At 36.0% G+C, this 25272-nt stretch overlaps 1 protein-coding gene across 1 annotated transcript in view; it reads right to left on the reverse strand.

Moving 5' to 3' along the window:
- Positions 1-25272, reverse strand: part of LOC132561947 (cyclic nucleotide-gated channel rod photoreceptor subunit alpha-like) — a 161663-nt gene that overhangs the window by 30701 nt on the left and 105690 nt on the right. The window contains exon 2 of the mRNA XM_060226667.1: positions 5801-6094. Coding sequence (XP_060082650.1) covers positions 5801-6094 — 294 coding nt within the window. The remainder of the gene's footprint in view (positions 1-5800; positions 6095-25272) is intronic.

The raw sequence follows: 25272 nt of genomic DNA on the forward strand, positions 1-25272 counted from the left end.
GTATCAGTACAGCCAAAGTATCCACAGATTATAAATCAGTACAGCCAAAGTATCCACAGATTATAAATCAGTACAGCCAAAGTATCCACAGATTATAAATCAGTACAGCGAAAGTATCCACAGATTATAAATCAGTACAGCCAAAGTACCCACATATTATAAATCAGCATCAGTACAGCCAATATAACAAAAGTTCAAGACTATGAATCATTACATGCACAAATCCATATACTTTGATTAGTTTGTCTGATATTTCCTGTTATAGATTTGGTAAAGTTACAAGCTGCGAAAAGGAAGAGGCAGACATATATTTGGAAGTGTGGCAGATTCACTAAGGTTGTTATAATCTGCGAGGCCGATCAACACAGCAAAGATCAGTATCGGTCTTTACTTTGAACGTCTTCGAAAAACCAAAAACAAAACAAGAAAAACTGATATGTCAACAGAATTTCAATTCAAACTCAAAAACACTTGAGTATAGTATGTAAAAAGTAAACGGAGGACCCCGAAAAAATTATGAGAAGAAAAAAATGTTTAACCTTAGGCTATTATTTAATGATACTTCACAACTTGCTCTTTGTGTTCCTGACATTAATTACCGATCTAAGTGATTTTAGCGTAACATCTCCGAAACTCTGATGGTGAACGCAGCGAAACACTACATGCTTGTCTAACGTTTGCACCCTAAACCAGATCACATTGTTTCCCTCTCTTCATTTGAATTATTGCAATGATTCGTATATGATCCCGACTTCAGATAAGTTCTATTCGAATAAGCTTTTTCAGATTGTCTCTTTAAATATTGGCGTTTTCTTTGGTGATTCATTTAATCTATGTCACCAATACGCTTCACTTCTAGCCTGGTTCCAATCAATCTGGGGCCTCTGGAGACTTCGAATATTCACCGTTGCGGTACAGAAGGAAGAGGTTAACAAAAGAATCTTGATATTTCGCAAATAAAAAAAGGAAATTGAGGGGTTAGACTACATGGATTGAAACTAAAATAAAATGAAGCGAAAAGAAATATCCCATGGAAGTATTCCGTCTCGATTTAGAATCGCATTATCCATTTCAAACCAATTCTTGATACCGGAAATTCCCAGAATTAAGCAGTGCATGCATACCAGCATCGATCAATAGATCCCAAAAGTCATTTGGCACCTTGACAACTATCGAGCTTAAACTTAAAATACATATCTATTCATATTCTTGTGTATTGTTTATGTATATTGAATCACTTATTTTTAATTGAAAGGGATAAAATACACAGTTATAAGATTCAGAAGGAAAAATTGAAAACTCCTGGGTATTGTTGGACAAAGAACAAATTAATCGTTGGTGGCTAAAGACTAGGTATAAAATAGGTTTCATGTTCATCTGATATAACCACCAGAATTAGAAATCACAGACACGGCACTTATCGCGATCTCTTCCTACAACGAAACCAGCATGGACAACCTGTCAGCAAGCTGTATGATAAACGTGATTATTTTAATTTCCCTTTTATGAATTTTCCGTTTCTGGATGGCAACATCCCAGCGCCCTCAACCTTTGGTGTTTACATGTAGCAGCTGATTGCACATTCAAGAGCCTGTTCCCATTATCATGCTTTGCGTTTCAGAAGTCGTCGACTGACGGACAACCCGTTTCCACTTACGTTATTTTTTGTCATAGGAAATAACCCATATAATTAATCAATCTCTTTATGAAATCAAATCCTGGTGTTTTGTGTTAAAACGTTAAAATGTAAAACCGAAGAGAATAACAAATGAAGTAATAAAGGAAGGAAGAATAAATCAATCTTATGATTAAAATCAGATTTCATTAATAAAAACCGAACAACAGACACTACATTACATGTACATTGATTGAAGAGGAGGCTAGACATCCTACCCAGATTATAACTTATTCTTCTGTGATATTATAACTATATCTATGATAGTTTATGAACATTACTATGTTGTCATATATCTAAAATATGTTACCCTTCTGTGATATTATATACACATTACTATGTTGTTATATATCTATAAATGTGTTATACTTCTGTGATATTATATACACATTACTATGTTGTTATATATCTATAAATGTGTTATACTTCTGTGATATTATATACACATTACTATGTTGTTATATATCTATAAATGTGTTATACTTCTGTGATATTATATACACATTACTATGTTGTTATATATCTATAAATGTATTATACTTCTGTGATATTATATACACATTACTATGTTGTTATAAATCTATATCCTTCTCTGATATTATATACACATTGCTATGTTGTTATAAATCTATTAAACTTGTTTTCATATACATTAAACTGTTACAGCAGCGAAACTACTGAAATGCTAAATCATTTTTGTCGAGTTCCTTTTTCCAAACTATTTAGAGAGAGATGAACTGAAAATCTGTAAAAATCTGCACATGATATTACTCAAGAAAATACAAAAAAAAAAAAAAAAACAAATAAAAAATTATTATTAAAATAATAAAATAATAATAATAAAAAAAATATGAAACTCAAACCATAATTTTTAAAAGGCAGGATTTTCCAAAATATACACAATATTATGATGATAATTGGAACACAAGGGATATTACTTTTTGATCATGTGGTCTATATGAGTATTGATTCCCTAATCCATGAAATCGACGTTATATAATAACAAACATTTACTATTTACTTCAACACCACACCGAAAGGACAAAGCAAAAAGTCCAAAGTCGTAGTGATGGCGAGCATTTTACCATAACCATGATTCTGGTGGCAAACATCGCCCGTCAGACAGTCATATCCAAAATATCTATATGATATTTCTGTTATATTCCTAACTCAAATATTTCACCTGAACGCTTAAGATGTTTTTAACTTGCGTATATTAAACAGACGCTTTGGCGATGGAATCTCCGTGTGGTTTGTAAACGTCATAACTTTTCATTCTCTCAAACCAGAGTGTGTTTGAGTGTTATTGATGTTTAAACATAGCCCCTAGGTACTATTAAGTATCTATTTTTGTATCAGTATGCAACTGCAACAATTGTACGTAACATCATAAACAAGTTTATGCCAGGATAATGTGAAATAATATCGATCCTGAGGTTATTTCAGGAACACTTGAGCTCTTAAAAGTGTAAACGTGTTGCACAATATATTGAATTGTATTAAGATTTCTACCATTTGTATCGTTTAGAGAAAATATTAACATGGATGCACGGTAATGGGTTCCATAATAGTATTCATTATTTCATCTTATTTAAATCATATCAAGCAATTTTCTTACAAAAGTACATCTTAAATATATGAAGAACTCGGAGCGATATAGACGGGACTCACAACGTATTATAACCAACCTGATAAAACCTATGTTATAACCTTTTCGCTATACAATATCAGCGGACTCACCGTCTTAACCATTATTTGTTTACAAAACAAAACTTTCATAAGTTCTCTGTTTACTGTCAGAAAATGTGAATTGTAAATGTCAACGATCGACTTTTCTCACGTATAGTATACTTAAATTAGTTTAGATTTCTACACATGTCGAGTTTCAGTTTATTAAGAATTAAAAAAAACTGTTATCATTAATCAGCAAAATGGTTTCATCGCCAAGCGCTCTTTATGATTGTATCACAAACGTACGGGTGATAAGCCTTTGGTTGAGGGATATATGGCAAGCTCCTGATTTCCTTTAACCAGGTCGAAATCAAATACTTGTGATATCCCTAAAGTTCATACTGTAACCGTTCTATTATACCGATACAATCCGGAACGATATCTGAAAATCCGACATGTATGTAAACACCAGGAGATACTAAACCCAAAACCCTTCCTAGCCCCGTATCCTTCGGTCAAAAAGTACTGTCTATAAATTGTTTAAGGTGCTTTTGGTTGCAAGTTTTAAATCGTGTAGGACGCCAAATGTCCATGGAGAAGGGGATCAGGTGACGGATCACGAATTTCAGTTGCATAGTACAATAACTAGCTTTAGTGGCTGTGCGTTGAGAATTGTGTTCATGTAAAAAAAATCTCATGTATATAAAATACTAACACGGCATGATTCACACCCAAAATCAATAAACTAGGGCAATATATGAAAGAAAAAAAATAATTACGCGGAAACTTAATAAGTACAAGGAGAATACAGCCAGGTGTCCCGGAAGAGTAAGCATCATCTGCTTCATCGACGACACCCGCCATGTGATCCTCGCTGAATCTAAGTTATTTCACGGTCTCAAATGAGATAAGGATATGCAACAACAGAACAAACAGACAAACTAACGAAAATCAAACACGTCAAGCTTCATATCGCACAACGAAATAAAATATCTCTCAACGATATGACTATGACGATCGTAAAACGCCCCCATAATCAACTGCGACATGTAGATACTGTTGGCTGGGAAGGCAGAAACGTTGTTATACATAAAGGGAAAGCTCATGATATGGAAACTGAAATCATCACGCTTTCCATACAGCTTGATGTAAAGCTGTCGATGTGGATCTCGTTGTAGGAAAACTGGAGATAATGTAGAAGAGTTGTGACTTTAATAAGCTACGTCGAGTTTGCACAACACTTGGATAACTGAAGGCTCCATTGTACCTCTGATGCGGGTTACTATCACATTTGGAGTAGAGCATTAGGCACTGCTGTATATGCTGAGCCGGTACCTCTAGTCATGAGAATGTGGCCAAGACATTTAAGAATAGTGTTAAACTCGAAGAGGACCCCAGCACAGTCAATAGAATATCTAAATCTTGGGCATCGAGGCCGATTCTGCTAACAGACGTATGGTGACAAAGAGTTAATTGAATTGAAGTTTTAGAATTATAACTAATTAATCAATAGATATGGGGGCCACGTTCATATCGATAGAAATCACGAATTAACATATTTTTTGACTCATTCTCTGAAATTTTGAGGAAACCGCAGCATCAAGATGCTTTATAGCATCACAGGGTGATTTACTGTTGTATACAGGAGACACAGCCATCGACTGTGACATCGCCCAGCAACGCTGATGATCGATGGCTGTATATATTAAATGGCTACGTATAGGGTCAGACAGGTCATTGGTAAATAGCAAATGGATGTTTCAACAAATGACAGTTCTCACACGTTGTTTATTTATAAGCCTTTGGTTTAACAGCCTCGATGCCTAAAATAGTAACGCTGAGAGGGAACAACCAACTAAACTAACAGACATATTAGCACTGAACCGAACAGAGGGTAATTCATTTTCTTGACGAGTGAGAATTGTTAAGGAGAACAACTGGTGTATGAACAAAGGAATATGAAATGAATAGTCGCAAAGATATAAAATCTAAATAAAAGTACCACAGAGCAGCAACTGAAAGGAACAGTACACATTCGAACTATCGTTTATTTTTAACTATTACTCAACTGAAAAGAGTATTTTACCCTCCATCCACAGTATAATATGTAAGTCCATTAAAAGTCCCCATTTCTTGCTGAGAAGTAGAAAAAACGGAGTTTCTCCACTATTTCTCCTATTCAGTATGGTAACTTGATAAGCAAACAGCTTCAAATGGGGTATATCTCCAGTATTCCATTCCAATATGTCTATACTCAAATGTTTTGGACAACAAACATTTACTCTATCAGTGCTCCTCTTACTCGTTTTAAAAATGAATTCGCGTAAATCGTAACAGTCTGTGAAGTATCATATTACGTACCCTCATATCTTCAACTGATTCACAATCAGTATCACAATTGTATACAACGATTAAACATTGTATTTAGCGAATGTAAGATGTATGTTTACCTACCTTTTCTGCATATAAAATCCCCTGGAGAGAATAATACTGGTTTTAAACGTAAGACAAGTTCACATAAAAATCCTGCTTCTGTATTCTGGAAAACCTCCACTCGTTTCAAGGTATCTAGATGGACGTGGATGGCGATTTCAGCCTTGAGTTTATCTGGAAGGAGGGACAGGGTTCTTTCTTCGTCAGTAGATTTATTGCAGTACCATAGATAGTCAAACCACTTAATCACCCGATCCTGGAGTCGAAGAGGTACCCGACGGAGAGACATATAGGTTTTTACGCCGTCAAGTTTGGCTGAAACAAAAAAGAAATCATATACTTAGACAGATCTACGTCATTCAATTATGATGCCAAGCAATTATCATCGTCAAGCATGCAGATATATAATTATCATTATGTTGGTTAAAAGGAGGGGAAAGGAAAGGGAAAAGTACATATCAGACAGTGATAGCAAACTGCAATTATCAATAGCATATGTATGACTAAAACAATGTAGGATTTAAAGTGTTCATGGTTCTATATTTAAGCTACCGATACTGAAATAGAGACCTCGCTATACACATTCTGGTTCGGTTGTGAATGCTGTCAGAATATAGAGTAGAGGTAATTTGACGTTAACGCTGTCAGGACTATTGATACATGGACACTATAAATACAGGAGTACTTTTACATCGTCATGCCACTATGTTCGGTTATAATGAAAAGACTCTAGACATTCGAATTTTTTCTCGGCGTCAAGTTTAGCTATGAATAAAACTCAATTGATTTTTCCAATGTACTTCAAACAAGCAATCAGCACAAGTAGCGAAGGTTTGAATACGCAAGGAAAGTCGTTATATTCTATAGGAAACATAGAGTATATTACATGTACGTAGGAAGTGAAGGAAATAAGACATCTACCAATGATTATAAGTAACAAACAGCTTCAGTAGCCCATAGTTCTACGCCATAATGACGACCAGAGTCTCGTCATCGTCGCTGTATTAACTTAAGTACTGTACAATCCTGTGTAATATTACCCAGTAGACAATATAGTAACCAAAAGGTAAATATTTTCACTATTCTCGGGACTGTGTCAGTAGTTATTTTTCCGTTCGGCAATTTTCATAGGTCTTCACGTTGGTACAAGAACTTCTGGCATAATAGTGAACTGTACATTCACAATGATCACTTTTTTTGACAACAAACACATTGAAATTAGTGCAGTTGTTATATGAAAATATTTTATTTTCAACCATAAAATTGTATTCTCATATTTCCGGTACAGAGGTTTCAGTAACCCGGGTACCGACATGCTTACTAAATGTTCCTGTGTTATGTCCAGAGTTCAACGGACATAATACTTTTGTGTAAGTTTTGGTTTGAGGACGTACTTTGATACAATGAAACAACATTAATGTTTGTAGAATATATAGTTTGTAGTTAGAGCGTCGGAACAACAGATAATTCCGAGAACAAACCATTTAACATTATTGTTCAGATCGCTGATTGGTGTTTCATATTACACGCCTATAGTAAATAATACTTAGCTGTCTAACAATACTTTTGCATCGATACAAGATACTAGTAAACGATGAAATGAACGAAATGATGATGTAAATTGCAGTATCCGGTTCTAACGTGTAACAAACAAGAGATACTCGGAGTCTGTAGTGTCCATATCTGAACTAAGCGTAACACTTTGTAGAAAACGTGATCTTAATATGTAGATAAAGAAGAGCTTGCAGTGTTCATCTTTGAGTTAAGCCTAAACAAAACAATTGCATATTTTACTAGCACGAGACACACAAAGCTTGTACTTTTATTCTGGAGGCATAAAGCTGCATCTAAATGTCTACCATATAACTGGGAACTAAATGGTGTGGAGTTTTGATATCTTTTCCCAGGTTTTCGTACTCATAGCAACCCGACACTTTTAATTTTGGACATCCTGACCTTATGCACATTTATATGACTTACAACACGCTGTACATATATACGCAGTATCAAGGTACCAGACATTTTGATTTCCAACATTATGTAACTGAAAAGTGTTTGTAACACTCTCTCCTAGAAAAGCCCGAGGCCTTGATATATCATGATATCAGTTATTGTTGGGCTGGTAACGCATTGGATTCCTCAAATACTTTCGTGGTTCGATTCCTCGAATGTACGTGAAAAGATATTAGATCACCTGCCCGACCACGTGAGTTTTACATGGGTGCTCCGGTTTCATCCCACATTAAGACCCTTCGCGCGTGAACATCCGGGCCAACAAAAGAAATTGATATCACTTGGAATAACTTGTTTGGCAATAATTGTAAAATAATGATGAGAGTATCATTATATTTGATTCTACTCAGACGTCTTATGTTCTCTAACATATTCCGAATCTTCTATTCTTCAAATAGCAATAAGACATGTGACATTGAAAGACGACGAACACAGGAATAACGTATTGCACGATACGCGCTAGCCAAATCGATTAGCTCACGTGCATTTCGTGTTAGGTAAGCCAAAAATTCCCCGAAAAAAATAAAGCTTTTAACTTTCATAATTTCTTATTATCGTACAAGATCATTGTTCATCGACAGCGAAAGACATTGTTACTCTGTCGTTTTGAGGGATGATATACAGTGTTTCATAGTCAAGCCATAAAAAATACCATCATATCCTACATAGAAACCATGTATCTTAATTACCCGACCTGATATTCAAATGTGTTTACAAATTGATGTAGTATGCGAACTTCATTCTTGTTACAAGCTGACGCGATGCGGTCCTACAATCTCCCAAGGGATCCTTCTTAGTGGAGGCAAAAAAGTTCGCCTCAGGGGCATTTTCGTTTCTGAATACACTATCATTATTGTGAGCCTACGGGAGTCAAAACCTGAGTCCAATTACCCACGTAGGTAGGCACGGCTGTTCAGGGCTTTTCTTTGCACCCCGGGCTGACAGAAGAAAAATTGATCATTTCTCTCGCATCGCAATCAGACTTTCCAGCCAAATACATCGGGACTAAGAATCAATACAGTGGCTCACTCTCATTTTGTTGCACACACGATCAGTCTCGGCAAGCACCTTGCTCTATTTAGTAAGAGCCTATTATTTTCAGTAATAAAATCGTCAACACTACAGATAGTGAGTCTTACAAATAACACAATTTTGTATTATATCAATGTTAATGTTAAAACGTTCGCTATTGAGTGTATTTATTGGTAAGGAAGGACACGACTTTGAAGCGTTATGTTTTTTTCAGAAGATTCACGTTAACAATGCTTTAAGAGCTGGGTCCTGGTTTGGCTAGTGTTAGAGCCGATAACACATTCTTCTCTTTATATTTATTTCGGTTTCTCAGCTTTTACAGCACCAGTTCAGTCAGTTGTTGAATTTTGTCGATAATAGCGAGATTTTGTCGCCGTGAAAAACATTTTTTTTCCTTTTATTTTTCTAAACGAAGAGCCATCATTTTCAACTTAATTGTGTCAAGAATAGGCTTCAGCAGGCTTACGTTAAGCGTTTTTTTGTTGTTCTCTTCGTTCATCTGTCAAATGTAGTCCTGGTCCGTTTAAACATCTCTACATTGATGAATAAATCTTCTAATGAACAGAAATAGAAGGAAATTAAGAACATTATATGTCGACAGCTGTGAAATGTAGCACATCTTTAAATAATAGAACAAACGACCCCTTACCCATCAGTCAGAAGATATTTATCTCAATGGTATAGATATAATACTAAGCTGGAAAAGTATATATTATCTGTTGTAATCACACAATAAAGCCCCAATAGATTCCCCATACAACACACTGAAATTCACCTCAGAGTTAATATTTGATTAAGCATCTTTGAAACACCATCTACAGATGGATTTTTACTTATCATAAAGGGCCGTTGGTGTCAATCGGCCGACAGGATAATGGGGACACTTTATATCATCGTTCATGATTAGACCTGGCAACGATTACGTTCTATGTGTGTGATTTTACTTATGTAATATTGTGTGTCTTGATACAGAACAGATTGCCTGGAAGATTTGACGTTTTAGCTGTCCGTCCTGTCGTTATATCATCTTTGTTATAACTATTACCACACCAATTTCATAGGTATGTTGTAACAACACTTGTAATAACACATCGTACAGATAGCGATTGGCTTACAATCTGATTATGGTGTCATTATTACGTAATATGCATTATTATAAAATTCTAAATTGAATTTCGTTTTTAATTTAGAATTTTTAATATCCTAATAAAATTATTGTTTCGCGAATGTTTGAAACAGTTTCGGAATTTTCTGATAAATGAATCTTATAGTGGTTTCAACTAAAATGAGGATTAATGAAACTCGTGTTTTTGTTTTTTGTTGTTGTTTGTTTTTCATTTCACCACGGTAAAGTTTTGGCATAATGAAAAAAAAAATCTTTGGCACGTTTCATTAGTTTTATATGAAATGGAAACTATCCGCTCTCTACACATCACGTGATCAAAGGACACTTTGTGGACGACCAAGTCAGACGTCTGGTATTCTGTCCTTCAACAGAAATAGTAAATCTGCGATGACTCTACTGTCAATAGTTTGTCTAGGCAAATAACCATTTTTCAATGACGCTCATCCCACTTACGGTATGATATATCTGCCAGGCAAGTTAGAACACCACTTTTCCATCCAATATAATGAGCACGGTCAAGGTCAGTTATATATATATGGCAGATTCGTAGACTATACCATCCACCTGCGTTCCCTGTGTCCATCAAAATCTTTTGAAAAAAAAAAAAATCCAAACAAGTCTTCGTGCATGTCTACGTTGTATATAGATTCTTATCTGAATGTGCAAAATCTAATTTTCTTATAATTGTTGACAATGTTTTGTATTCCAATAAAACCTGTTTCGAGGATATTTCCTACACATTGATCACATTATTTCTGAACTCCGCCAAGGCTATATGAAACACTATCCGATAAAAAGAACGATACTTACACCAGCTTATTCAGCAGCCAATGTGTCATGTCTGGGGTTTTCGATGTGTTCATATACATGTATAGTGTATGTGATATGTTTTTAAAATGTATTCAATGTGCTACATGTAATGTATGCTATGTGCTATGTTTACTGTATGTAATGTATTATGCATAGTGTATGTAATATGTAATGTATGTTATATTCTATGTATACTCTATGTAATGTGTAATGTATGTAATGTGTTATGTATGTTATGTGTATAATGTATATATTGTTTATGTAACGTGTATTAATGTATTATTTATAGTGTACATAAAGTATGATGTGCAGGGTAGGTAATATTTGTTGTGGTTATGTCTTATGTTTTATATTTTATAAGTATGTATCTTGTAGAAGGTATTTAATGTGTTGTGGAGAGTGTATGTAATGTGTTGTGGAGAGTATATGTATTGTGTTGTGGAGAGTGTATGTAATGTGTTGTGGAGAGTGTATGTAGTGTGTTGTGGAGAGTGTATGTAATGTGTTGTGGAGAGTGTATGTAATGTGTTGTGGAGAGTATATGTAATGTATTGTGGAGAGTGTATTTAATGTGTTGTGGAGAGTGTATGTAGTGTGTTGTGGAGAGTGTATGTAATGTGTTGTGGAGAGTGTATGTAATGTGTTGTGGAGAGTGTATTTAATGTGTTGTGGAGAGTGTATTATGTCTTAGGCTATATGCTTGTGTATTAAGAAAACAACAGCTGTTGACCTTGGAGGGGGAGGTTAGTAACAGAAAACGTCTTTTCAACATGATACATCATTAGTGAAAACTGATTTGTTTTTCACGCCCTACATTATCTAAAATCATGAATGAGACGACACGTGTCGGCGTTACACATTAATCAGAATGTGATGTTAACTTGGTTTCTTTTTCCGTCTTGTCCGTACGTCCGTCCGTCAACGTATATGCAGTCTAAGTATATATGTATACACTGCGCTGTTTTTAGTGTGCCCTATTTTAAAAATGAACTGTAAATATTTCGGAAACCATTTAACATGAGTTCCATTTCTCTAATGAATCAGAAGCGCAAGCATAGATATCACAAATATAGCAATACAGTTGAAGGTAGTACATAACCCAGACAATGATATAATGATTAATTACCCTACCACAGTATTAATCACATAATGTGGTCATAGGTGAAGTCATACACTCATAAAAACAACGCCATGTTACAAAATCTGTTGTTAAAGTCTACAGACAAATCGACAGGCAATGATAAATTACATGTGAGAGATTCTGGGTTGGATAAAAAAAGGCGTGCTGATGCAAGCTTTACTGACTAGTCATGTTTCAAAACACGCTATACAATAATAACAGTTTATCTTTTCAGATCGAGCTTTGATAAAGTAAAATGAAATCTTATGGTCATTATGAAAATCATAGTAACCAAAAGAAAGTAATATCGTGTGATGTGCTAAGAAATTATTATTTAATACCACTACTTACAAAGGTGGACGTTTGGAAAAAAGCCAGGTACAGATGCACATAACTATTATAATGTTGGTACCCTTTAAAATCACTAAACCAACCTTACAGGGATATCGGTATTGCCGAGAAAACGCTGGGATATCAATTCTTGACTATTTATATTTGACATCAGTCAAATGTCCTGAATGATAACCGTCTATGCAAATTGTTCCATCCCACACACATTAAAAGAGAACTGATACAACACAGTTTCCAGCTACTAATAACTCCTGTCAGAAAAGCTGCCCGTCTTGTCAGTATTCGTTCGGATCCTAACTCACTTGGGAGCCGACCTTGGAGTCAACAGAATCTTAATATTCCTATATATCGACAAATTACAAGCCAGCACTATTTTCCGCACGGTCAAGCATAACAGAAGTGTGTCCGAACCTATACTCAGCATTTGGAGACAAAATATCTGATTTTAAACTAACGTTTATCTAAAAAAGTTTATTTTGGTATCGTCACGTTTATGCTCATCCATTTCTGGAGCCGCCCGAAGGGATACAATCTTCCACTTTCTGGAGCCGCCCGAAGGGATACAACCTTCCACTTTCTGGAGCCGCCCGAAGGATACAACCTTCCACTTTCAGGAGCCGCCCGAAGGATACAACCTTACACTTTCTAGAGCCGCCCGAAGGGATACAACCTTCCACTTTCTGGAGCCGCCCGAAGGGATAAAACCTTTCACTTTCTGGAGCCTATCCGAAGGGATACAATCTTACACTTTCTAGAGCCGCCCGAAGGGATACAACCTTCCACTTTCTGGAGCCGCCCGAACGGATACAACCTTCCACTTTCTAGAGCCGCCCGAAGGATACAACCTTACACTTTCTAGAGCCGCCCGAAGGGATAAAACCTTTCACTTTCTGGAGCCGCCCGAAGGATACAACCTTACACTTTCTAGAGCCGCCCGAAGGGATACAACCTTTCACTTTCTGGAGCCGCCCGAAGGGATAAAACCTTTCACTTTCTGGAGCCGCCCGAAGGGATACAACCTTCCACTTTCTGGAGCCGCCCGAAGGGATACAACCTTCCACTTTCTGGAGCCGCCCGAAGGGATACAACCTTCCACTTTCTGGAGCCGCCCGAAGGGATACAACCTTCCACTTTCTGGAGCCGCCCGAAGGGATACAATCTTCCACTTTCTGGAGCCGCCCGAAGGGATACAATCTTCCACTTTCTGGAGCCGCCCGAAGGGTTACAATCTTCCACTTTCTGGAGCCGCCAGAAGGGATACAATCTTCCACTTTCTGGAGCCGCCCGAAGGGATAATACCTTCCACTTTCTGGAGCCGCCCGAAGGGGTACAATCTTCCACTTTCTGGAGCCGCCCGAAGGGATACAACTTTCCACTTTCTGGAGCCGCCCGAAGGGGTACAACCTTCCACTTTCTGGAGCCGCCCGAAGGATACAACCTTACACTTTCTAGAGCCGCCCGAAGGGATACAACCTTCCACTTTCTGGAGCCGCCCGAAGGGATAAAACCTTTCACTTTCTGGAGCCGCCCGAAGGGATACAACCTTCCACTTTCTGGAGCCGCCCGAAGGGATACAACCTTCCACTTTCTGGAGCCGCCCGAAGGGATACAATCTTTCACTTTCTGGAAACGCCCGAAGGGATACAATCTTCCACTTTCTGGAGCCGCCAGAAGGGATACCATCTTCCACTTTCTGGAGCCGCCCGAAGGGGTACAACCTTCCACTTTCTGGAGCCGCCCGAAGGATACAACCTTACACTTTCTGGAGCCGCCCGAAGGGATACAACCTTCCACTTTCTGGAGCCGCCCGAAGGGATAAAACCTTTCACTTTCTGGAGCCGCCCGAAGGGATACAACCTTCCACTTTCTGGAGCCGCCCGAAGGTATACAACCTTCCACTTTCTGGAGCCGCCCGAAGGGATACAATCTTTCACGTTCTGGAGCCGCCCGAAGGGATACAATCTTCCACTTTCTGGAGCCGCCAGAAGGGATACCATCTTCCACTTTCTGGAGCCGCCCGAAGGGATACAACCTTCCACTTCCTGGAGCCGCCCGAAGGGATACAACTTTCCAGTTTCTTGAGCCGCCCGAAGGGGTACAACCTTCCACTTTCTGGAGCCGCCCGAAGGGATTAAACCTTCCACTTTCTGGAGCCGCCCGAAGGGATTAAACCTTCCACTTTCTGGAGCCGCCCGAAGGGATTAAACCTTTCACTTTCTGGAGCCGCCCGAAGGGATTAAACCTTTCACTTTCTGGAGCCGCCCGAAGGGATTAAACCTGTCACTTTCTGGAGCCGCCCGAAGGGATTAAACCTTCCACTTTCTGAAGTCGCCCGAAGGGATACAACCTTACACTTTCTAGAGCCGCCCGAAGGGATACAACCTTCCACTTTCTGGAGCCGTCCAAAGGGATACAATCTTCCACTTTCTGGAGCCGCCCGAAGGGATACAACCTTCCACTTTCTGGAGCCGGCCGAAGGGATTAAACTTTTCACTTTCTGGAGCCGCCCGCAGGAATAAAAAACCCTTTTTATTTTCTTGTTATTATTTTGTGTTATTTGTTTTTACGTATACATTTTAATATACATCTATTTTCTGCTGTAAATTTTTGACGTTTTTTAAAACCTATTTGCCTGTCCTATTATTATTACGTACAGTGGTACTATCAGATGATCAAACAGGACCCGATACAATACATATAATTTTAATGAATCATCATCATCATCATCATCATCATCATCATCGTTATTATCATCTTTCATATATCAAATTCAAAACTTGACAAAAGGATGAAATCGGAATAATTAAAAATGATTGGTACACAATACCCTCTTCCAATTTATGTCGACCTTTAACTTGAATTTAACACCAGACTTTCGAGTCCCGAATTAACGTATTATGTCCGACTTACATATCACTTTACCCCTCTCCGCTTTAGGATTCTGATCAGCATGTCTTCTGAGATTGTAACATTATCCCAATTTGACTTAAATGGAATGATTGATTTAAATAGGGTCAAAATGTACATGTTCTCAGTACCAAATAGATTGAGACAAGAATGATAAATGATTCTAAAAAGGCGACAACAGTTAGATCACCAATAGCATTGGTTCTCTCTAATAGATATGAATCCGCCATTGAAAGAATAGATCTGACGTCACCATGAAAACGTTGTATTTGTTGCCATCATTAAAACAATATATAACCTCGCCATTGCTAAAAAATAGATTTACTGCCGCCATAAAACGAAAAGAAGGTCTGCTGCCACTATTAAAACAATATATCTACTGTCACCATTAAAACAACCTAGATCCCTTTTATTCCCTGTCATTAGCTACCGTTTCGTTTACTAACGTCTTTCTTAGTAAAGCTCTATTTTTAGCGTCCGGATAGCGTATTCACTCAAACGAGATTATGTAACCGTAAATTGTCTGAGTGAATGATGACGTTAACAGAAAGGGCAAGGTCACACGACAAACACTTAATATAATATGGAGTGATAGCAGAAGAAGAGGGTTTAATTACTACCCTCGCCCCAAACGCTTAAGCGAAATTGCAACAAAAATCTGGGAACGATCATATATAATAAAAGACCGTTTTTCGTAGCCTTGACTCCACTGTGTTATATCGTGTAAACAGACTGTAAATATCTCTAACATGTAAATTCATTAATTGCTGTTGTTTCACTTCTCACTTAAACTATAATCGTTTTAGATTGTGTGATATATGTATAGAAGGGGACCTGTTGTCAGTACTAACTTTTGATTCCAGACCCCAGCTTGTCTGTTAGACAATAAGCTCTTGGTTAACCAGAGTAGTGCAACATACGTACGCTGACACAAGGAGCATATGGTTAGGTTTGCTTATACGACACAGTCACGTTAAACAAGCTGATTCTAATGCATTTTAAAATTCAAAATATCATCTGATAATGATATCCGATTTGAAACAAACGTTTCTGTCGACTAAACGCTTTGTTATCACATTCTATACAATGCAGTTGTTTCTTGTCCCGTAACCAGCAATTATCGTTGCTGGAATGATGGTTACGCTGCTTATCTGCTTACATGTTTAATTTCAGCGGTAAAATGTTTCGCGGTTCAGAGCTATATCGTGATGATTTAATTTCGCGCACGGCACTTAAAGCGGTACAGAGAGGAGCACATCATAAACCGCGAATGTAGGGAGATTAAATCCCCGCGAATAATATCTACTGCTACGTATACAGCATTTATAACATGATGTAGACCGAGCAGAAAGTAGACATATCCTTGTGCTATTTCTCCAGGTTTGAAATACCTCGCTTCATTACTTCATCAAATTCACTTGACACAAATTTAAAAGTAGACGGGCTGACGTTAAGTTGATCTGAAGGTCAGACAAAGCAATGCCAGTATACCCCCAACCTCGCATGTCATAAGACATACCAGACAACCATCAATACAAAGATATCATAGCAATATCTCAGAAAGACGGATTAATTTATCATTTAAAGATATAGAAACGTAAGATAAAATTTGTAAATTATCAAGTTATATCAGATAGATTAAATAAGAAGAAATTTATATCAAATGAAAAAAAGAGCTTGAGGTTCCATTATAAGCTCATGATACATTTAGATAAAAGGTGAAAGGGCACAGGCATCAATGATAGGAGGTAAGAAGACATCATTGTTAGTATCGTTATGTAATAATAGGAGAGAAGAAGGCATCGTTGTCATTATTGTTATGTAATAATAGGAGGGAAGAAGGCATCAATGTCATTATTGTTATGTAATAATAGGAGGGAGGAAGGCATCATTGTCATCATTAGTGCAACATCGTATTGTAACAACTATTTCACTGACGATATGTTTCATTGACAATGCAAGCCTGTCGAAGTATTGTAATGACTGTTTGATTGATAAGGTAAGCATGTTTGACACATGCTTTACAAAATATCACAATTACTGTTCCACTGATAACGAATATTTTACAAATAAATAGATTATTGTGCCAGTGATATTGAATTTTCCTACGCCAATTTAATGATTAAATATATCATCGTTGGTGAATATATAAATATCTAATATTTCGTAACATCTGTAACTAAAATATGCCATTTTGAAATCTGTGATTTCCAATGTAAATCATAATTTGATAATCACTTTGTCGAGACGTATAAGTCTATTACGCATCTCTATTCTGCTGTACAGCAACATTACTTCAAGTTCGTTCACGACATGCTTTCTATCCATACTACTCCCAGTATGTACATAATTATTTTGAAGAATAAATTCGAATTATGAAAATCATGGAACTTCATTATATAAACAAGATATGGTGATTGAAATGGAGTAGTAAACGCAGTTACAAAATTAGTCTTGTAATATGTTGGTAGGTTTTAGTTACATTTGTCCCTATAGAAACGTATGTAAGTAGATTAATGAAGGGCATCATAGAACTTTTCATACTTATCGTGGTGTTATTCGATATCCAGACGTCCCACAATGTTAGCAGTTTAAATTCATATACAAAATAATGACATTTCTTGATTAAATCACACAATATAAGGATATCAAGGCCAAAGTGAAGTTAAGGATAATCTATAAAAATAGCACGATATATAACATTTTTGCATAAAATTTGCTATAACTTTTTTTATCCTATAATAAAATAATGTGCCTGTCTGCGTGGTCAGATCTATTATATACAATAAGCAGGCCCTAATTAAGCTTGACGAAAGTGTCCCGGGTGTAATCCCGCGATAGTTTTATACCAATATGTATGCTAACACTGAGTGATTATAATCATACAATGTACGGATGATTTTATTACACGGCTTTCTGGAACATATACGCGTATAAAAATAAAGATAGAATTAGGGTCTGCACTCTGAATAGGACCTCAGCACAAATTTACATAAACTTACCACTGGAATACATATTTACAATGAATCTTAAACTTCAGACTTTTTCGACGAATCATTAACTTATCATAAAATGTACTTTCATGCTACATAGGCAATAAACATTTATCAGTGTGTTTGAATAACACGAGTTATTCACCAATAATGACCATGATGTTTACTTTGTACAATTAAATACAAGCATTTTTTTAATTAATGAAAATGAATCTTACCTTTTTGTGAAGTAAAAAAAGTAAAAATGTCCATCGGTGTAAATTATATGCAATGCAGAATGGTATCAACAAATCTAGATACATTTCTGTTGAATACCCAAAGAAAAGGTAATTGAGACGAATATACATATATGTGATGCTGTGATATCTGAAAAATATATTTGATATATCACGTGTAACTATTTTAACTTTAGTATCTATTTCGTATTTTAAATAAACAATATGATTGGAATAATGTGTAAAGTGTGTTATAGGCAGTTGATAGTGGATTGTATTTAATCTACCACTCAACTGTCATTTCCAGACAAACGAAGCATTTCCCGAACCGGGTTGGTATTGCTATCATCGGATATGGTAAGTTCAGAATAGCCACTCTATTCTAAAAATAGTATAACATTCTGCGTAGTAGCCAATTTTGGCCACTTTGACGTCGTAATTCAACAATTATACACAGGTTATGAGGGAGATAACATTTTTATTATTCTCAAAGGCGTTCTTACCCGCAGAGAAGAGGTGACCTTGAAGGTTCTGTGGAACCGCAATGTTCCCGTGAACGTCACAGATTAAATCTAATGTGAAGGCCTATATGGGAACAATATCATTCCTAGAATTAGTAGATATTGGATCTGATTAATACGAATACAATCGAGGTTAAAGGTATTAAGTTGTTCATTACGTTATAAAAAGTGTCTGGAAATATTACAAGTGTTATTGAGATGTAATCAGTTTAGTAAATAGAGAAATATATCAAAGTAAATGAAGATTAGTGAATATAATATTGTCTGTGGTTAATCTACCATTTTCTCTGTTATTCGCATCTTTATATTGGTATATGGATGATATGAAAATATAGCCATATTTCAATTAATGTCGAAATTGACAAAGATATTTACTTTCAAAACGATGCGTTGTATACTAGTATAATAATCAAGTTGATAAAGATTTTATATAGCACAATATAACTTACATTCGAACACAATGAATACTATGAACGTAGATATTTATATCACTGTGTTTTAATATACAAGCATTAATTTTCATGGATGATCTATTTCCGTTGATTGCATGGGTACTGCAAAACTAGGGACCAAGGGCAACCTTTTTATAGAACTATATAAGACCTTCTAGTACCCCTCAAGAAATATTGATAGAAAGAATAGACAGATGTAAGACGATTTGAACAGCCAAACTTCTGATGACGTCGGGCAAGCCATTAAAAAAAATACATGTTAAGTTAACATATTTCTGTTACATGCACATATTGCAGCTATAGTAACATGTCATCACAGCTCATAGCTGTGGGCATTTTATTACTTATGGCAAACAATGATATCTAATTCTTACAACGATTAAACATATTACAGAGTATATACATGAAATGTCACATATAGTAATGCTATCCTGAGGCATTCTTACACAGGATATACCTGACCTCAAGTTAACATCGTACCCAGGTGAAAATAGTCGATATAATATTTCATTCATCAGACGTGCGTACAACTTTTCTCTGCAATAGTGTTTGTTCAGCTTATCAGCAGAGGTAATGTTTCGCAGTGGAAGGTCACGAACTCTTGACCAGTCCATAAGATTGATTCAAAGCTATGGTATGAGGAATATTCTATTTCGTTTTGCGATATAAGAATGGTCGTATTTGATGTTTGGTTGGCTGTTGGTTCCGTAGCTGTTTACCCTTTCCTTATCTGAGAACGTGACATTACTTACTTGGATTGACCGAGATTTACACGGCAGATGACGTCAATGACACATAAGACGGTTACCCTTCCGTAACACATGGTCTTATTTTCATAGTACCTGTTCAGGAATCATTCTTAGTTCTTCGTTAACCCTGGTTTTGTTGACAATTTTGAACGATAAATACGACATATTAATTTTAAAATATGGTAAATATTTCATTACATGGAATATAACGAAACCGATACATACAAATAAGTACACAACAATGAAAAGGTGCTCCTGAAACTGATGCAACTTTGCTCTGCGTTGTCAGTACTACGTGTGGTATCCGTCATAAAAATCCAGGATATGTCATAACCATACAGAGATACTCGTATTTCTAATCACTAGAGAGAGTGGGATATCAGTATGGAAACTGGGTCATGATAGAAGTACTGGTAATTAGATTATTTCAATCACATTTAGTTTGACGGGTATTTATGATTTATGCTGTTAAAACTGACATGATTGGTGATGCATATTAAATTTCTGTGCATTGAAAAACGTGAAGGAAGAAGAAACAGCTGCATAATGTATTACTTGGATAGAAACGACATTTATAAAATAGAGGTATTGAGCACTGATAATATGAAATATATTCCACCATAATCAATAACATAACGTTCATGGATACAAAACATAATTATGCATTCGAATTAAAGTTGGAGACACATCAAAATATAAGTAAATTAGAAAACCCAAGAAAATGCTAATGGAAAGTTTCTAAATCTAAATCAGCACCCATTTTTGTCATTAATTTAGACATCTGTGACCGTTAGTTTAACCTTTTTGTTGAAAAGAGAACTCTCCCAAGAGTAAAGAAACTGTGGAGGGGAACTTTTTCTAAACAACTTCCATCCAAGATATATTAGATAGGAAACTAAACATAAAGTAATCTTATTCCAGGAATTTATCTTAATTAATTTTTCCAATTAAATATCTCACATGAACAGCTAATGAAAAAAATGAAGTCAGCAGGTCATCGTATATTGTTTTATCGTGGCTTTGTTCTGCTAGGCTTTGCATGATGTATCGTGGTTATTCATTTTGAATATACCTATACAAAGTATATTTGCCCATTGCAATTTAGTTCCTCATGTTCCAATGGCTTAACCCCTATTATTGTCGTAAATGTGTGATTTACCATACAGAAACGATAAATCCCCATTACCGAAGACGCCTAACTAAATATGACAATATTTACTATGTGTTCACAACTGCAATAGATTTCGCTTATGTCAATTACCATATTTATTGAATGAAATTGTCTCAATACAAAATGACACGCCACTACTGTTCTGTTGTCAAAGAGACATCGTCGGATTAGTTATGACAACACTGGGTCTGTTTGTCATATCAGTTCACTGTCTTTATGTAAACAAATGAAAAAGAATCAGACCAAGATTTGTTTTGTGGAAAGGATGTGTTCGTAACATTGCATATTTTAAATACGTGTCCAACATTGATATTTTAATACAATATGTATACATCAATCCATAAACAATTAGGAATGCCATTTCTTTTTTCTTCACTGATATCATGAAACTGTTCCATATCATATATCAATCAGCAAAGGCTTAGAGTCTTGCATTTCATAGTCCATTCCAGTTTCCAAAGAATGTAATTACGTAATACCAACCATGTCGTTCACGTACGGTCAATACTACAACAGTAATCCAAGGATCTTCGTAAAAGAGTTATTGCGACTACAAGACACCAGTAATCGGGGAGAATCCAACGGGTTTGACAGTACAATTAGGTCAACTCTACAAAGATGACGTAACATCCTTCTTACCCATCGCCTTTCAGTGCATTTCACCTTACCTTATATATAATGTAGAGTATTCAAATAACAGCGTTACAACCTTATACCTGACAACCTGACAAAATGTCGTTATTCATAACAACTACTAGAAGATGAAAAGCTGGTTCTTAATTATTGCGTTAAAGACACAGTCAAGCGCCGAGGCTCCATTCTTCGCTCGGGTGGATTATATGTTGACAAATCACAACTATCTTACCACATCGCTTTTTCTCGCCATCCGTCCAAAACAAATGTAGAAATGTGCTATATGACGGTGTCACGAATGACTGTAAATTATACAATTATTTGGAAATGCGTATTTTCTTTACAGAAGCCTTCATGGTGATATTTTAAATTTAGTTCAATTTTTGAAGCTACTAACTGAAATATTTTGAACTCCACTGGGATCTCTCTGTGTAAGGTTGAGTTATAAATAATCAGGACATTCTTAGTTGGAAAGAGAATCTCCACACAGAAACTTGTGAAATGGCATCAACTGAAACACATTTCAGTTCATAAAAAAATTCGTCTTTATGTTGAGATCATAAATAAGAATCCCCCCCCACAACTGAACAGAAGCAAAGACAAATGTTTAATAATGTCCAAGACGATAGCGCAGAGACAAAACTATTTTTAAGCTCTGTGGAGAATTTTGGTCTCCGATGTAGGCAAACCAAGAAATATAGATCAAGGAATATAAATGGCTTACTAAAGATTCATATGACTCAACAGCGGCTCCTTCACATGAATAAACACAGAAAATACACACATCACGACGATGGGAACAGATTGTCTGTCACTGTCATGTTAAGACCTTGTAAATAGCGGATTAGGCGCCAATTGGACAGCGCTATTGTATCAAACACAATCGAACAACTAGACACAAGACAAGATAACTGCGATTTAGATATAAAATTCCGTGGAGGTGAAAAGCTAAATATGGCTTTTTTATCTATTTTGTACAACATATGTGCATTTTCGATTTTATCTTTTTATTATTTTTATATATAGTGACACAGCTTGGAGGTTTTTATCTTTATTAAATTCATGTCGCACCAATCATAGCGATATGAACATCATATTTAATTGCCTTTTAAAGAAGCATCATGCAACAAAATGGCTATTTGACACATGGAAACAATCAATAAAATTCTACCTAAATATCTGCTAAACAACAGGAGAGACGAAGATGCATCAATCAGCATGCTGTAATAAACCGAAAAGTCATTTTATACAGGATAGTATCTTAACATAAAAATAAAATAATATATCAATATAATCATAATCCTAACTCCAATTCAGCAAAACCATAGCAAGATGTAAACAAAGAAAAGATCTACACGGAGGATCCTGAAAAAGGAGAATAAGACCAGGTGTTTCGGAAGCGTTAGCGTTCTCTGTTTTATCGACGACATCCGCGTTTATCTTGGTAAACATATTTATCACATGTAATCGGTCTGTTATCTTTCTCAGTGTACTATTGGTTTCATATATGTCAGTGGTGTAGTATACACCAAAGTGTTTTTCAGTGGCTCCAGCCTCAAATGAAATGAAAACTTAATATTTTCTATATAGGTAAATATAATGCTTTGCTTGTCTTCTTTACGTGATAGTTTTTGTTCTTGGACACAGAAGTACCATAATTTACTCATATTAATAAAAAGGTCTCGCTTTTGAGGTTTTGCTTTGTATATAGCTGAATTGTACACGCAATCTTATAAAACACGTATACGTCACAAACGACGTAGCGGACGTACCTGTCAGAAAAAAAAACATGTAGTACGAACTGATCACGTAAACACTACAATTGTGCTCGTTTGGTAAAAGGAAAGCTATGGCATGTAGAGTTCTGTACAAAGTTGTACACACAAGTATCTCAGAAAGAGTTGTATTTCACGTAAAACACTCTATACATATAACTTTGCAGCAATTTGATGTATTTATTTTGCTTTTATAGATAAAATACAACCAAGTAAATTATCCATCACTCTTACAACAGATATCTTGTTTGACTAGTCGCCTGAGTAGTGACATGCTACAAGGACACGTTCATCAGGTTGCGACGTCATGTTAAGATGTCTAGACAACCTATCACATCTTTTCTATCATTCTATTCCCACTAATGTTCATTGTGACTGACGGATCATGACATAGCACAGAAGTTTTTTGGACAAGAATAACCACATATGAGGTCATTCTATAGATTGTTCTGCATTTAATACGTTACATAGACAGAATGAATATGACACTGCAATGTCAGATCTATGTGTTTATTACTGCAACTATCACGTGGGGAAGCATATTGACTACATAATCATATATAACCCAAATACACCCGAAGGTTTTTTTTTTCTTTTAAATATTAATCATCTTTTGCAAATTATTTTCTTATCTTGAAGCTGATAGTATATTTTACTAACTTCAAAGACAGAACCTCTGACTTAATTTTACAACACTCATCTACAAAGCCACTAATTTCCTGTCGAACTTAAACAATGCATCCGAATATCAATACTCCCTTGCGTTTACAAAACTAAGGCCCTTATTATCACTGACGAAGGACGAAACAATGGCTTTTGTACATCATTCCAAAGCATACCAAATTGAACAAAACGATACAAATATTACTATTCACTATTATGTATTTTGTACAACATTCCAAAGCAAACCCGGCTGAACAAAACGATACAAATATTGCTATTCACTGGTGTATCTTTTGTACAACCTTCCAAAGCATACCAAATTGAACAAAACGATACAAATTGTTATAGGTTGTCTTTCCTTATCAAACCCAACTGACATATTTTTGTGTCAGTTCTTTGTGACTTGTTCATCTCAGAAATGACCATTTACGTCTTTACGCACGATCAAAACGACCCGTTACTTGGATGATGTTGATCTGACCTACATTCCTGGATATGACGTTATACGCAGTGATAGAAAGCCTTCCGGTCATTGTCCAGCACCTGGTGTTGTCTCATGGTTTCAGTTTGTCATTCTTTTATCTCATTGCCCCTATTTCTTTTTGCGTTCTTTCATATCGATTGGGGTTTTGATTTTGTCATGCCCTAGATTGTTGTCGTCCCTCCAATATGTTGTTTTCCTTTTTGAAATACAATATTGATAGACATGGCTTAGTGTGGTTTATGGCAAAGACGCTTTGCTTCTTTCAAATAATGTAAATGAATTTGATGAAGCAACATCTAAAGATAAATCGGCTTTTGACCTTACCAAGATGCAAGCATCTCTTTGCAAAGACGTCAGGTAATCTCTCTTAGCAGCAAGAATACTAAAACAATTGGCGAAGTTAACGATATTTAAATCGACATGTTCACTCCAGTGGAATCTGCACTACTTTCCTTGTTAAATGATTTGTCATACGGAA

Source organism: Ylistrum balloti, unplaced genomic scaffold (assembly GCF_031769215.1).
Source record: "Ylistrum balloti isolate Yb309-2 unplaced genomic scaffold, AGI_CSIRO_Ybal_v1 Utg371310, whole genome shotgun sequence".
NCBI lineage: Eukaryota > Metazoa > Mollusca > Bivalvia > Pectinida > Pectinidae > Ylistrum > Ylistrum balloti.